At 35.6% G+C, this 17,358-nt stretch overlaps 2 protein-coding genes across 2 annotated transcripts; one reads left to right on the top strand and one right to left on the bottom strand.

Moving 5' to 3' along the window:
* Window positions 1–8,060: 8,060 nt before the first annotated feature.
* Window positions 8,061–10,938, top strand: rpl10 (ribosomal protein L10). The gene is made up of 6 exons (XM_079849685.1): window positions 8,061–8,219; window positions 8,675–8,733; window positions 9,128–9,235; window positions 9,333–9,471; window positions 9,709–9,871; window positions 10,706–10,938. The coding sequence occupies exons 1-6, from the start codon at window positions 8,197–8,199 to the stop codon at window positions 10,859–10,861; spliced, it is 648 nt and encodes a 215-aa protein (XP_079705811.1). The 5' UTR covers window positions 8,061–8,196; the 3' UTR covers window positions 10,862–10,938.
* A 105-nt stretch (window positions 10,939–11,043) lies between these two features.
* dnase1l1 (deoxyribonuclease I-like 1) lies at window positions 11,044–15,748 on the bottom strand. The gene is made up of 9 exons (XM_079849684.1): window positions 15,426–15,748; window positions 14,424–14,568; window positions 14,246–14,334; window positions 14,063–14,149; window positions 12,595–12,707; window positions 12,373–12,485; window positions 12,131–12,288; window positions 11,932–12,028; window positions 11,044–11,859 (listed from the first exon to the last, which is right to left on the bottom strand). Exons 1-9 carry the CDS (start codon window positions 15,428–15,430, stop codon window positions 11,719–11,721), a joined length of 948 nt encoding a protein of 315 aa, XP_079705810.1. The 5' UTR covers window positions 15,431–15,748; the 3' UTR covers window positions 11,044–11,718.
* Window positions 15,749–17,358: the final 1,610 nt, after the last annotated feature.

Genomic DNA, 17,358 nt, shown 5'->3' with positions numbered 1-17,358 from the left:
ATGATCCCCTGCAGAGTGAGGATTGGTGGGCCTTCAGAGTTGCAGTGAGGAAAGAGGTCTGATGTTTGCTGAACAGAAGAGGAATGTGCTTACTCAATGGCAGAATCAAGTAAACTTACCTCATCTGGACATACTGTGGATGCATGCTTACAGTAAGCACTGATATTCTTGAGAATGGCTTGTAAAGGATTGGTGTTTAATCCTGACATCAGCAAGCTTATAAGAAGAACCTGGGGAGCCAGAAAATGCATTGTGCTTTTCTAATCAGTCAATGAATTTTTTGGTATGACAGGCTTTCAAGGCACATTTAATCTCATATGATGATCTCTAGAATAAACTTTGGTTTGTGAGTAATTAATTAAACCATAATAAAATTAAAACAAATCATAACTAAAATAGAAATGTGATTTATAGAAATTATTTAAATATTAACTTAAGTAAATATTTTAGGTCAAAGGCCAAACAATTTGGGAATCAATTTGAAGGAGAACAAATTAAAGTAAGCTTTACTTATTTATAAAATTAAGTTCATTTTAATAGTTGATTATTACGATGCTTATTTCTGAGTAGAAATTAAATAAGAACTTATTTGATCAAGCAATATCACACAAATTACAATACAGTTAAATGTATATTTCAAATATAAAAATGAATACCTAAATAGGAACATAGTATACTTAAAGTTCAAAAATAATATAGTAAACTATAAGTATGATGTTAAGCTCACTTAAAGAAAACGTAGAAGTATACTTGCAGTATGAATCTACTAAACTAGTAGTTTACTGAGAGTATACTTCAAAGCGTACTTTTGTAAACTAAAAAATGTGCTACAAATATTTAACTAGTACACTGTCAGTATAGCTATAAGTTCACTTAGTTGTAGTACAAACTAAAAAAAAGTAGTTGTAAACTAGTTCTGTACTCAAAGTTTACTATACTGTGACACTTCAAGTTTACTTAAAATTATACTTTTATACTCAAAAAAGTGGGACAATTCTAACTAAATGCAACTTTCAGACACCATATTAATTTTTTTAGCTCAACTGTCACAGAATGGGAAGCAGGAAGGCAGTGAAGGATACATCTACGCTGTCCTATAAAATCGACCAGGTGAAGATATCTCAGGAGACAGGAAGTGAAGCTAACATTGGTTTCGGACATGCCCTGATGTCTTGGAATGCATCCTCCAAAAGCAGCATTTTTAAGCTTTTGAAAGCGGCCAGACATTTTGTTCCATTACCTAATGAATCAGTTTGTTGTGAAACAAGGTTGAGTGAATGATTCAGTGATTCACTCAAAAAGACAGACATTTGTTTTGTTCCTCCAAGTGTATTTGAACAAGTTGATTGAATTAATGATTCAATGAATCACTCATAATTGCAGTCACTTGTCACCACCCACCTACTTATGTAAAGTGCAGAAAGAGTGGACGATTGGGGTTTAGGTGCCTTACTCAAGGGCACCTCAGTCATAGGTATTGTGGGTGGAAGAGTTAATTCCCTCCCCCCACTTTCTCCTGCCGCTATTGATATTTGAACCCTTGATCTTCAGGTTACAAGTCTGACTCTCTAACCGTTGGGCCACAAGTGCCCTCAGAATGTCTAGTCCCACCCAAAAAAGATGATCAGGTATATAATAATGATTAAGTTTGAATACATTTTTTTAATCAATTCTACACCCCTGGTATTAGAAATGAATTGTGTAGAGAATTTAACTTCTACATTCAAGTAAACTGCTGGGCCCTGCAAAGCTAATGTCAGAGCCTCAAGACCCCTATCCATATCCACTGCTTCTTCTCATCATGCCTAACAACACATCCAAACCTCAGAGGAATAACAAAAATATCCTTCCTGTGCTGCTTCACTTGTACACACGCTTCCCTAATCAGAAACAGCATCAACACAACATCAACTGCATAAAAGTACATGGACCAAAGTAAATGCCACAATCTTTGTTAATGCTTGCGCATTTGCACCAGCTATTATTTGAGAATGTTATGTCCTAAAAAAGTGAGAGAAAGGGAGTGAGAAAAAAAAAAGAACAAGCAAAAAAAAAAAAAAAAAAAAAAAAAAAAAGAGGGGGTTAGAGAGAGAGTGTGTTTTCAGCAACCTTATCCTTATTTGGGAGGAGGAATGTGGAGGAGGTCGAGAACATATCTGCTATCTCTCGCTGTCTACTTTTTTTGAGTAGGCTATATGAGCAACTTCTTAATTAAAAAAATACAAATAAAAATATAAAATAAGTAAATAAAAAATATATTTTTTTATTTTATAGGTGTATATTTTCTTTTATTGTCCACAAGACATGATCTGAGAAGATCTGAAATCTGAATTAGTAACTAATAGGCTGTATATGCATATCATGATTATGAAAAAATTGACATAATCTCATCTAATAACATAACCTCTTAGAACACACGTGTGTGCACACACATTGCATCACACTGCAATGAAGCTGCATGAAACAGTGACACCCTTTTTATACCTGCATCTGGACTGAATAACCAAAGCAGATGTTTGAGGCAGATAAATAATGACGTCACTTTTGAGTGGAAGATGGCAGTGCTGGCAGTGTTTGTTTATCTGGTTCACCACATGTGGACCTCAGACTGTCTACCCCCCCCCCCCCCCCCCCCCCCCCCCAACAGACTCCGCTCATGTGTGTTTGAGAGCCTATGAGAGTGAGAAACTGCAATTTAGAAATTAGACAAGAATCCAGACAGTTTGTCCTCCAGGACTGTAACTCATCAGTTGGATTCCAAAGCAGGAGGATGATGTGTTAATCAATTGACAGATATCAATCTATCCGTGCATCATTGAGGATTATACACTGTGTCCTTGCTAAACAACATAAAGGGAACATTGACTGCAAGACAGAGCAGAATATAGACATGCCTGTTACATGTCAAATCATTGTGCAATGAGCAGTAACACTTGGCTCAGCTGTCTAAATTTCACAATTTCAATTCCAAACACCAAGAACCAATGGAGAGCAATGTTTGTTCTTATACTGCACGGTTTTTTTTTTTTGTTTTTTTTTTTTTTGGTGTTTCTTTTCGTTTAAGGTTTAACCACCAGTGACACAATCACTCGCCTCTTTACACACACATTTACACATCTGCAAATCACAATATACATGTAGCCTATACATGTACATTCCATATATTTTGTATATTGTCCCTCTTTAAAGGATGTTTCTTCTGCTATGTGTACTTTTACGTCCCAATATTTTATCTTAATATATATATATATATATATATATATATATATATATATATATATATATATATATATTTTTTTTTTTTTTTTTTTTTATCCTTGTCCCAGACTTTGAGTCAATCTGTCTATTAACAACATTCTTTATTATATTTTACAACTATGATATGATGTCTATAATTGGCTTCAATACAAATTACGATGGTTCTTAAGTTTCTTGTCATTTCCATTACAACCAACAAGTATGACAACTAAGTATGACACTACTTTTATCAAAAGTTAGTGTACTTAGTTACCATGTGGACAACAGTGTCAGGGAAGAGCTGAGATGAAATATTTAAAAACTAAATATAAAAAATAAAAAGCTGAATTTTCAGCATCATTACTCCAGTCTTCAGTGTCACATGATCCTTCAGAAATCATTCTGATATGATGATTTGCTGCTCAAGAAACATTTCTGATTATTATCACATTTGAAAACAGTTGTGCTGCTAATATTTTTGTGGAAACTGTGATTTATTTGAAACAGAAATATTTTGTAACATTAATAAATATACATCTTTACTGTTACTTTTAATCGATTTGATTAATCTTTGATGAATAAATTATTAATTTCTAAAAAATAAAAATGAAATGCTGTTAGGCAAATCAGTTAAACTAGTGAGAATGTGAAACATCCAAAAGGAATTGAAGGAACCCCCAAATTTATTGTGTTTTTTGTGTTGTTTATTTTAAGCACAGCATGGTGAATTATAGAAGTTTTTCCCTGCCATCCCAGTTGAACAAAAAAACATGACACTTGAAGACAGGGCCCCTTCTTACCCCGTTGTGACATGTGCTTTTAACTGACCTGAGATGACATCGCATGATCTCATGACTATGGTAGTTGACATGTCAGCACAGGTTTACTCGCTCCACACATCAGTAACCTGGAGACGGGAATGCAGGGAATTCTTCTGTTTTTGGTGATTTCTACAGAATTGCAGACGGAAAACTTATGATGTGTCATGCCGTAGCTGCGGGCTTTTCTGACTTTTGTTATTTATAAACTTGTGGTCATCACCCTAGAAACGGATATATTTTCACTTCCTGTTTAAGGTGATGCTATGGTGTGGTATGCCAGCTCATCAAATGTATCTTTCTATTTGTCTTTCTAAGGAAATGGAAAAGTCTAGAATAAGTTTTGAAGAAAAAAAAATATTGCTTTAGTTTTAACTAGTGCCTTCAAATCGATTAATCACGATTAATCGCATCTAAAATTAAAGTTTGCATATATATATTGGGATTAATATGACAGCACTAGTCTTAGCATATGACATTTTGATTATTTGTCTCTTTTGTTTTTCATAATTAAAAGGATTATATCATTATAATAACGATAAATATTGAAATAAAATAATATAGGTCTATGGGCTATTAAAATTGATGATAATAATTATACTAATAAAAAGTTGTTTTATTTTAAATTAAGTGGATCACCGCATGGGGGGGGGGGGCATGTTGAGATAAAAAACAAAACAAAAAAAACATGACAAATGGTTATGGTAAAACTTAAGGATTCAACCTTTTTATTATTTATTTTTTTTTTACTTATTTTATCTCACCAACCCCACTATATTATCAGACTAAACAAATCCAGTAATGGCTGTCAGTGAATAGGATTTTTGCAATAGCATCGGTAACTAAACACTATTTTTTGCAACACTACATACCATGTTCCAAACATCGACCTGCACAATATCAACAAAATGACAGAGTATGTCTTTAAACTTCATTTCTTTGGATTGAGATAAAAACAAGCCATTCCCCTGAATCACTCATTGGGGAGATCATCACAGTAGCCATTCAGTCCCTGCAGGAATGAAGACTTTTCCACATAGCTAAATAGAGCAAAGAGATCATCAAATGATTAATCATGTCTTCAAATGGACACCAACAATGATATTTTAAAAGTCCTGCTGCATGGGGGGGGGAATCTGCTGGCCAGGCTGGGAAACAGCTGGCCAATCAGCTAAACCAGCTTAACACCAGCATCTGTTTGGGGAACCAGACCAGTTTAAACCATCTAAGAGCAGTAAACCACATGAGTCAATGTTGTTTTACACAGGGGTAATGAGTAATGTCCGACCCAGCCCTTTTTCATGTAGTTCTCCCTTTCCTCAAATAGTTTTTAATTCCTCTTTAACTTCATGATCCACTCTCTTTTCTTCTTCATTTTCTTCTTCTTCTCACATTTCTCACACACTTTTAACCATGCACATACATGCACATGCACACAAGCAAGGTTGCATAAGAACCTGCACATGCAGACTGTGCAAGACCTGTGCAAGGCCAAGACACAATGGCATGTGAAAACTCATTCTCCTTGTAAGCAAAAGCTGATGCTGTGCATCATATGAGCCCATGCAACTCTTCTACACTGATGTGTGAAAACTTTGGGTGTGGTAGCCTATCTGAAGACCCACACCTAGTTTGTGGTTCACTGAAAGGAAAGACCCCCTTATAAAGAGTGAGTTTACCATCACTAAAGTCTTATATATATTGTATGCAAATGAAGAGAACCACAAGGGCAACTAAAAACACTGCAGCTATAGAAGAAACAAACATTGCATTGAATATACACCAATGAGTAACAAAAAACACTCCGTTTTTGTCATGCTATATGTAAACCAAATTTGGTTTAAACAATAAAATCATAACAATAGATAACAAACACTGTTAATTACTTTGTATATTCGAATCGTGATCCCATTAAATAGCTGTTTATAGTCACGATGATAGCATTTCGTTAGCCTCATAGCATAATTGCCAACGTCCTATTTAAAAAAAAGGCTAACGATTTGTAAGCTAAAGCAGAATTCAACATGGATTCCCTTGAGAAAGATTTTCAATTTATGAGCGAAAAAATGTCTGTTCTTAACTTGTTTTGTTACATAAATTACAAACCGTATAAAATTTTAGTTTTGAAACCGTTTTGTGTACATTTCTAACATTAAGAACTGCAACAGTTGTCTGATTCATCAAGCATGTAGCTTACAAAAGGAAATCAATGGAAAATTCGTTAAGAGAGCATCAATGAATAATTATCCCAAATTTATTCTTGAAAGTTTATTTATTTAGCTAAAGCTATCTATTTGTAGGCTATACCTATATGCCGTGCGGCCCGTGCCTAATTAGAGATAAATTATTTTCGTATCTCCAGGCTGCTGTGGGAGTTGGCCAGTCTAGACTGACTCTGGAACAGAGTTATGAGATCAAATAAATGAGGAGGCAGATTTGACTTGGCCTGACCTGTGCACAGCCCCATCTAAGGTAAGAATGTGCTTGCCCCAGTTAGTTGAAGAACTCAGAGCGAGACCAGAGGAATATTTCAGATTGTTCACAGAGCTTTGGCCTCAGCTTCAGATAGAGTGGATGTTTCCTTAGATTATAAATTATATTGTTGAAGCCTGAACAAAATCTCTCCCCTTGGTCGTGCTTACATGATGGATGCTTTTGTGATCTACATCTGACCTGATGTTCTACATTTCCATCACATGTTAGAGCAGAAGGAGGATTTTTGTAATGTCACACCATTTTTCACATTAAGTATGAACAAACATTTGTGATTTCATGGGATCCAATGACCACCCGAGCATTTGGTCCTCGTTATCCACAGTTCAGAGATGTGAGGTCATTCCTCTCTAAAAAAAATTAGGAGTGTGCAAGAGGGATTTTTATCATTACCACATCCGAACTGGAGAAGCACAAAGCAACAGCGCTCCCTCGAGACAATGTGGAGCGAGCAACCATGCAGTTGATCCATTTGAAGGTGTTTGTCGGCCTCTTGTGTTTCAGATATGCTTTGCCGTGATAGATTCCAGAATTGTTCTAAAGTGAAATGCGTCGACATCAACAACAATCATACAATTAATTTCACAAAACGATTATTACACTAATTCATTTTTTTAACGTTAACGTAAACATATCTTAGCATACAAGCTAACGTTTTACCAAGCAAATGAACGGAACTTAGCAACAGTTAAGTTTCTACACGACACAGCACTAGTTGTGTTGTTTCTCAAACTACTTACCTTTTAAAAATTAGTATGTGCCAGTATAGCCTACTATAATAACATGGTAAGATTTTGAAAGATTATATAGGGCTATTCATGTAGGCCTACTGCTGTATTTACAAGGAAAAACATCAGAAAAACCTGTAAATGTCATTGCATTTTTTGTTCTTGAATTGATTTCGTGTGCTGTTTGTTTTTTATACTCCTTTGGTTAGGAAAATGCCTATCCCTGTCCTGTAGAGGCATTCACAAGCTTCACAAACAGGGCTGAATGATGATAGGGATGCATTTGAAGATTTGTGGGTAAAAATCCACCTTTATGTAGCTCTCTTTTTGTTAAGTTTGTTGTAATAGTCAAAGTATCCTATCTATACATTCTCGAATTGGGCATTCTAAACAGTCGACAGAAATTAAGACTCACACAAGAGATTATTGTAGTCAGGGAAAATATATATATTTATATTAAAATCTCCTTTATAGCTCGTGTAGTAATAGAATATAACCCGTAAAGCTACGCTCCTGGTACAACCTCATGGACTACAAATACCAGCAATATGAGGGAGCGCAGAACTACTTCCCAGTTGATGTAAGTGCACAGACAGGGACTAACTATAAGTTGTCTTCTAAACGCTTATATTAATATGCATTACTCGGTTGTTGTTTTTTTAAAACTAGAATATAAACTATGTTTTAAGTATAGACAGTATAAATGTGTCCCTAATATGTAACCGGAAGTAGTTTCTGGCGGTGCATTATGACGCAGCGGAAGATCAGTCTTCTTCCTTTCCACCATTAGGTGAGTGCGTGGTCAGAGCGCGCTGCGTCGCTCTCTGTAGAAATTTTGAAAAACACATTGTTTATTCACTTATAAATAAAACAATTTATCTTTAAAACTATTGTTATTGTCTATATTACAGATCGCAACCATGGGCCGCCGTCCAGCCCGTTGGTAAGTTGTGAATTTAGTGTTTTAAGAATGGGCCGTACTGAAAATGGCAGGGCCCGCTAACCATGTGCAGCACACCGGCCTCTTTCAGCAGTGACAGTACACCGACAAGGGCTACTTTCTGCTGTTAACACGAATGTGCTTTTAAAACAAGTTTCTCTTCTATTAAAATGCTTGATATACATTCTTGGTTAGTTGAAACGGATCATCATTAAATATGAAGCTTGTAAATAAGCGCTAAACACTAATTGTCTGTTGACATTGTCTGTGCTGCATTTGTAGTTGAATAATTTACAATCTACGAATGTGACAGGATGTTTTGATTTGTATATATATTTCGTTTTTGTATTTGTATTAACTAGGTATGTGCTATGGTGATTAAGCAGACCTCTTTACCCTGATTGGCAAGAGACATTGGTTTTGAGTTGCTATTGCTAATTGTCACTTATCTGTTGCAGCTACAGATACTGTAAGAACAAGCCTTACCCCAAATCCCGCTTCTGTCGAGGTGTTCCTGGTAAGTTATGGAAGACAATATCAGAAGAATTTTAATACCATTTTCTGGGCCTGAAAAAGTCTTAAGTCATGGAAGTTTCTGTAATGAATATACGTTGTCAAATTTTAGCTCATAATTCATCCGCTAATAATCTCTTGTAATAACTCCCAATACATAGTGGCAGTTTGGAATGATTCAAACGTTAATTTAAAGTTTAGTAGTAAATTCATCTCCTTTTTAAAATCATTATAGTATAAATAATGTTACATAAAAAAAAATTGAAAATTTGTTAGTCCAGAATTGTAGGAACCCTGAATTTAGGACAATAACTATTAATCAATTCAATTTCATCAAATATGAACAATCAACGTAGTGAAAGATTTGTTCTGATTAAGCATGTCCTTCTCAAACTCAGATCCTAAGATCAGGATCTTCGACTTGGGCAGGAAAAAGGCCAAGGTGGATGAGTTCCCCATGTGCGGTCACATGGTATCTGATGAGTATGAGCAGCTGTCCAGTGAAGGTGAGGATACTGCTGTTCATATCTTATTCGCCCATAACAACGAGCACTTTTTGATACATAGTCTTAACTTTTCTTTAATTTGCAATTTGTTGTCTAGCTCTTGAGGCTGCCCGTATCTGCGCCAACAAGTACATGGTGAAGACCTGCGGTAAAGATGGTTTCCACATCCGTGTGCGCCTGCACCCTTTCCATGTCATCCGCATCAACAAAATGTTATCCTGTGCCGGAGCTGATAGGTGAGTGTGTGTGTGTGGACTCTTACCTGCAGCTTATTAAGCCGACTAGACAGGTTGTCTGTACTTGTGTGGTGTGCAAAGGCTGCAGACAGTAATTCTGTGGATGTGTATGAGCCTAGCTGTGCAGTGCTGGGCCCTTTTAAGGGACCACAGAGACATAATATTGCTTATTTCTGATAGAATTTCTGTTTGGCCATTTTTGTGTAAATTTAATCTTAATGTTCGTCTTCTCTTCAGGCTCCAGACTGGTATGCGTGGTGCTTTCGGTAAGCCACAGGGCACAGTGGCCCGTGTGTGCATTGGCCAGGTGATCATGTCCGTGCGCACAAAGGCCTCAAACAAGGAACATGTGATCGAGGCTCTGAGGAGAGCCAAGTTCAAGTTCCCTGGCCGTCAGAAGGTACTTAAAATCAAGCTGAAAAATGTGTTGGTCAGTGGTTCTCAAATTTTTCCCACTCCCTAAACCTTTAAAAAGATCTGACGCTCCCTTAAGAAAACCCACCCCATCCCTGAATACTAGACAATTTCAGTCTAATATCATAGAAATTAAAAAACAATTTAATTGTAAAACACCTGCAATAGTTTCACTTCCTTATGCCACAAATGGAAGAATAATGGATCAGAACATAACTTATGTAAATTGAAAAAAATGTAAATATTTCAGTGATGCTTTGTATGAACAATATGTCAGTGGCTGCATTGAGGGCTCTTGACGGCACCTCATGAGCCTTGTACGTCTTCTCGACGCAACACGGAAGCTGAATTGTGCGTTCACAATAACACCTTGTGATGCTGTCCACTGAAGTGTTTTTCTGTGGCGAGAAACTTCAGGCTTGTTCAGTTGGTGCGAAGTTGAAAAATGCAGTGGAGTTGGCGTTCTGTGCTGCTTTATACAGGCAGAGCGCCAACCGCTGTTAACGCACTTGAATGTCTGAACTGACTCTTACCTGCAGCTTATTAAGCCGACTAGACAGGTTGTCTGTACTTGTGTGGTGTGCAAAGGCTGCAGACAGTAATTCTGTGGATGTGTATGAGCCTAGCTGTGCAGTGCTGGGCCCTTTTAAGGGACCACAGAGACATAATATTGCTTATTTTTGATAGAATTTCCTTTTGACCATTTCTGAGTGAATTCATCCTTATGTTCATCCCCTCCTCCCCCCTTTGAGAACCACTGGTCTAGGTGTTAATTGTGTAAAAGTGGTCTGCTGACTGTCTATATTCTCCATCCTCTTAGATTCACATCTCCAAAAAGTATGGCTTCACAAAGTTCAACGCCACTGACTTTGATGACATGCTGGCGGAGAAGCGTCTGATCCCCGACGGCTGTGGGGTGAAATACATCCCCAGCCATGGACCCCTGAGCCGCTGGAAGGCCCTGCACGCCAACTAAGCACCACACACGTCATTGCATCTGTGTGAACCAAGGCTCTATTGACCACAAATAAAGTCCATTCTTTGATTTACAAAGTTCTTTTGTTCTTTTTTTTTCTGGCTTGCATTTGAACTTGCTAGTAGTTTAGTACATTTAGTGTAATTGTGTGGAACTATATACAGGGAATAACAAACATTTTTGGAAATACAGATACAGTTGGTTTTATTGAAAAGCCATTTCTTCAGGATTAACGTCACAATATTTAAAGTTCTAGATTCTCTTGATGGGAATTTGGTGTTTGGCTGTCTAGCTTTGTGTCATTGTTTTAAGTTTTATCGGACCATAACTTTCAGCCAGCTGATTTCTCAGTCACATAAATGTACTTGCTATAGTAATTTATGCATATTATGAACAACTATCCTAAACCAAAATGTAACAAGTACATGTATTTAATATTACATCACCTTAAAATGGTGTAACCTAAGGAAATGTCCTAATGAAAACCAACTACCTTCAAAATGTGAAACAAGTGAACAGAAAACAACTCAATCATAGCTGCATATTTGTCATTTTATTACAAAAATAAAATCCTCTCCAAAAATGAAAATATTTAACTTGCATGAATAAATGAGAAATCTAATTTATAATGTCAAAAACAAAAGACAAGATGAATATACAACCTGAGCCAGTCCACCATGATTATCAATTTCTAGAAGCTATAAAAAAATATTCAATCACGTCCACTAATCAGCAACACATTTTGAAGATGCAGTTGTGGCTCTATGAGCTCAAGTACATAACAGCTGTGTAACAGCAAAGTAAAGTCTTCACTTCATTTAGGTGAATTGAATAGTCCACTCGTGGTTGAGTTGTGTTCATATGATCATCTGCAGTAAGACATTCAGCACAAACACTGTAGGCAAAAGACATGATGCTCTGCTGCTTCTTGCGAAAACCCCTGATTTCTGAGTCTTGAGGACCACCTCGATGGGGTAGTGATCACTTACTTCCAAAGCCTATAAAAGACAATCCGAAGTTCAGTGACATGAAAATGCACAAAATAATGGTAAATGCTGAATTTGGCTTACCTGAGCCTCTGTAAGACGTAATTCCTTGGGAAAATTGAACGGCTGTGCTGAGAGAGGTTCAATTGTTCTGAGAAATGGCTCTCCATGCACAACAATTCTGTAGATTGTAGCCATAAATATGAATCATTATGTCATCTCTACATGCAAATCATAAGCATCTTTATTATATTATGCTAATATGAACATTTTGCTAGCATACCTGTCGTATGCACAGTCAGTCGACTGTTTCACCGTAGTGTCCACGTGATCCTGAATCAGCCAGATGAAAGATGGGTCAGATAAGAGCCTGATGTTCTTACGGTTCTTTTTAGCCACGTAACCACAAGCTGCATTGAAGTCCCCAAGGAACATCACATTCTGGCAAGATTACAAAAATGCAAGGTTTGAGACTTGATCTCAAGAAATGATGCTCTATATAATACAGGAAATCCATCATCACACCTCAATTTTCCACCGCTCTCTGACATCCACAAAGACATCGTAAAGTTCATCAATCTCTTTGGTGGCATTTGAAGGAGTTGTGTGCTGCGGAATCAAGACAAACTCCTTGGCCACTGTTAATATAGACATTATCAGATCATGTTAAAAATCATCAAACTTCAGCTTACGATGATGTGTCTTAGTATAAATTCAGTGAGCAAGTTTTCCTTTTTTTAATTTGACCTGTTTTAGGGGCTTGAAAATGTACCACAAAGGGTTCTCTGGAGAAAGCATCAACATCCCCTTTCTGCGTATCTGGATACTGATACTGCTTTATCAGCTTTGCTGTGCTTTTCCTGTATGAGGGGGAGGGGGAAGAGAATAAATGAGGAAGCTTCATTTGTAAGGCCTTAACAAAAAAACAAAAAAAAACAGTTGTGGTGATCAAGAATATATTTGTATTAATGAAAGTAATGCAGCAAGACATACCTTACCTCTCATAAAGAAATATCTAATATTAACAACACCCTACCTTATCTAGGGATGCACCAATAATAATAATAATAGTAATTTGTTTTATGGTTGATAACTGATAAACATATTATTTATTAAATAATTAATTATTATTATTATTATTATATTCAAAATCTAAGCTATTTTGTCTAATTAACTTAAAAATAAAACACCAAGTGCTAAAACCTATCATTTTAAATGCTACAAGTGAATTTAGGCAAAAAAAACCTATAAAAAATATAGTGTATATTCATTGTGATTTCACATGTGATTTGCTAAAGACGGTATCATTAAATTATTAATGTTTTAAATAACTTTAACTGAGTGTTAGATGACAGCAAATCTAATTTAAATGCAAAAATATGGGGAATGAGCATACTGATAAACAGTGTTGGGGTGACACATTTCAAGTAATGCGAGTCACGTAATCAGATTACTTTTTCAAGTAACTAATAAAGTAACGGATTACTTTTAAATTCACAACAAAATACGTTTTTTCAAATAAGTTCCTTTGTTCTCCCATGTATTGACTGACACCTCTCCTGTCCCCATGTCGAGAGAAATACGGAGTAAGTGCAGAGGCGTTGTGTGCGCTGTATAAACATAATGGATATTGTAGTTTTAGGCTAAATGTGAGCAGACTGTGATGAAACTCAGATTCAGTATTCCACAAAATAAATAAAAACGGTGAAATGCAAACCTGCAACAATTAAATGTTAAATTACACGAATATACTATATGTATTTAATCTGACTTTATTAACCATTTTCTTTGCTGCTGAACTTCTGTGATCCAATTCAACCATAATAAGCAAAAATGACTTTGAATAAACATCACGTGTTTTTTTATTTATTTATTTTTTATTGCTGAAGTAAGAGTGTCAACCTTTTTTCTCTTGCATCCTATTCTTCTGCAAACCAAAATGGCAGCACAGCTGAAAGGTTTGTTTGCCTCTGTACAGGCATGAATTTGGGTAAGGGTTAAAGCAAGCCCAGCCCTTTCCATAAAAAGTAACACAGTTACTTTTTCTGGGAGTAACGCAATATTGTAATGCATTACTTTTAAAAGTAACTTTCCCCAACACTGCCGATAAGTCAACACATCTCTAATATCAGCTGATAATAAACATTTTCCCAATATCATGTGCATACTTAGACTTTACATATTGTCCTAAAGAACAGAAGTGCTGAACACATACCTGTAAACAAAAACGTATTGCTCCTGATACGTTTGTGTTCTCCCGAGACGTTCACTTGCCACATAGTCATAATCATTATTATTAAGCCTGGAAACAAAATATAACGTAACAGCATTTACGCACTATAGATTTGCTTATCTCTTGAATTTGTTACACTTTGAGTTCATATTGCATATTGTCTACCTGTTGACTGCGACAAGCAGGCGTGGGATGGCTTTATTTTTCTGATCTCTGACCTCCTGGAGTAAACATATGTCACAACGACTTACAATCTGCAAGAAAGAACAAAACAGAACACATTTAGACGTGTTTTATATATTAAAAAAATAAGTTAAAAGCATCGAATTATTCATCCTCTTACCCGTGATATAGAATTCATGATTATGGCATTGGCTGATTTTGAATCACCAAAACTCTGGACATTAAAGGCACAAATTCTGAAGCCATTGCAGGTCAGCGAGCCAGAGAGGATGAAGAAGGTGAAGAGGAACAGTCTGCCGGTCATCCTGCATGTAAAGAGTGAGAGAAAGACCTTTGTAGATATAGCTTCACAATTCAATGGGAAAGAACAGCCCTCAAATGTTATATTAACAGGAATAGATGAGTCGTTTGCAGGCAGACACAGCAGAAATGTACAAACAAATAAAAATAATAAAGAAGCAGGACAATGGAGAATAAAAGACCTTAATTAATATTTAATTATCATATTATATAGCTAAATAAACTCATTTGAATGTACTGTTACATACTTACAGTTATTGAGAAAAGTGATCCTGAAACTGATGAGTAATACATCATATGATTGTGGTTTGTGGTATGGAAAGCTCTCATTTTTATAACTTTTTATATCTTTTGAGGATCTTTTTTGGTCAAATATTAACTAATTTCCCCATTCCTATCCCAAAAAGGTAACTGATCTAAACTATCACAAGTAAAAACATACAAAGACAATGACAATTCATCAGGTTTGATGAATTTGGAGACACAAAATCACTTAGATTTTCCATTGAATGACTGATTAACGAACCTAATCATGTTCTGATCAAAGTTTTGACTGCTTTACAGGATGAGACCTGCGACAGTTAACACCTAATGATAGACTGTCATTGATCAGGATGTGTCTGCTTTAAGGTTAGCAACCTTTTGTGAAGTAAATAGCCTATGCTGTTGTTAGAAGTAATCCAGACTGCAGATAACAGGTTGAAACATGATATGCGAGTTCTAGAGGTTTCTAACAGCTTGCAACAGCTTTTCTTTTTCTCAAAAAAACTTTCCTATATTTGCCTAGTAGCCTACAACACGGTTGTAGCAACCACAGGTTCACAAACTGTGGCAGAGTAGCATATTAAGCAGACTTCCTTACCTCATTTGAAATGTGCTGGGTTTTCACTTCAACTTCACTTCAACAACGCGGGTCTCTCTTTTCTTCCCGTTTCGCAGCTGAAGACTTTTCCACTGGTGTTATTATACTCAGGAAGACTGAGGACACACCCTCTGCTATTTGTGGACAACGGGAGGAGCTTTTCTTGCTAATGTACTAATGTAAGTGTGGGGCTTTACACACAACTGCAATTAAGATAAATACAATATATTTGCATGCAAAACTAACGTAAATATGTGGTGTATAATCTTTTTACTCTCTTCTCGTCTTTCAGGTCTTTCCAGTTTAGGGCACTGCTTTTACTCAACAGTCCAATATGGCAACATCACAGTTGCTTAAGTAAAGTTGCATTAGTGTCTGCGGCTACCCAGCAAACATAGCATAACGGTTTTAAATCAATGAGTGTAAAGGTCTGTCACATTCCAGCAAAGTTACTGATTGATTAAAAAGACAGAAAATAAATAAATAAAATAAATATTCCTTATGAAATATGTAGTTACTTGTGTACCTATTGTGTAAGATAAATATATGCGCAATATTGAATATTGCACAGTATTCAGCGAACTCTTGCTTCACAAAAAGAAATAAAGCGCTGGCCCACACATAATCTACACACCCAGAATTCCTCAGAAAACATCACAGTAGCTGAGTTGCAATGCACAGTTGCAGATATCCACAGATCTGGAATCCATTTTATTCACACAGTTCCACACATACCCACCCCTCACATGTTTGTTTATGAAATAGGCCTATTTTGGATAATTTGATTATGCTTTCAGTTAGCAATAAATGTGCCACCAGTTCCATTTAGTTCTAAAATCACTAAAATAACCAACAAAGACTATTTTAATACATTCTGCGGATTTTTTCTCAAAATTAGCAAAGAACATATATTTGAAATTACTTAACTTAAATATACAAGCTTTATAAAAAATGATCATTCTAGAAGAAAATTTCAGATGGCACTTAGAGGTTTTTGCATCTGAACTCTTCATATATATATATATATATATATATATATATATATATATATATATATACACACACAGTATCACACAAAAGTGAGTACACCCCTCACATTTTAATATATCTACTCAAGGGACAATACTATAGAAATAAACTTGGATATATTTTAGAGTAGTCAATGTGCAAAACATATATTTACACACACACACACACGTATATATATATATATATATATAATTTGTATATATATATATATATATATATAGGCCTATATATATATATATATATATATATATATATATATATATATATATATATATATATATATATATATATATTGCCAGCAATCTTGCTCATACACAATGGCTAGGCCTACTCTAAAATATATCCAGGTTTCAATATAGTATTGTCCCTTGAGGAGATATACTGAAATGTTTGCTGAGATATGAGGGGTGTAATCACTTTTGTGAGATACTGTATATATATATATATATATATATATATATATATATATATATATATATATATATATATATATATATATATATATATATATATATGATATTGATACTGTATGTGTATATATTTGATTGCCAACATTCTTTAAAATATCTTATTTTGTGTTCAGCAGAAGAAAGAAACTAATACAGGTTTGGAACAACATGAGGGTGAGTAAATGATGAAAACCTTTTTGGGTATTTTAACTCTTTAAAACCACGGTCAAGCACACTGGTTGAGAAAGCTCTCTGCACACGTGACTGCTGATCTGTCAGGCGATGGCGCTAGAGAAGCGCGCTATAATTCTGCCCTATGACGTAACAGTCTTGGAAGTTCTGTTGTAGTTTTACTCTCAGTAACATTTGTCCTTCCTCCAAACAATTAATGTTGCTAATATTCTAGTTTAAACTAAATATCTGTTTTAGTCCGTCGGTATTTATAATTACAAATA

This window comes from Squalius cephalus, assembly GCF_949319135.1.
Source record: "Squalius cephalus genome assembly, chromosome: 18".
NCBI classification, from domain to species: Eukaryota; Metazoa; Chordata; class Actinopteri; order Cypriniformes; family Leuciscidae; genus Squalius; species Squalius cephalus.
This window is presented reverse-complemented; position numbering and strand designations above follow the sequence as displayed.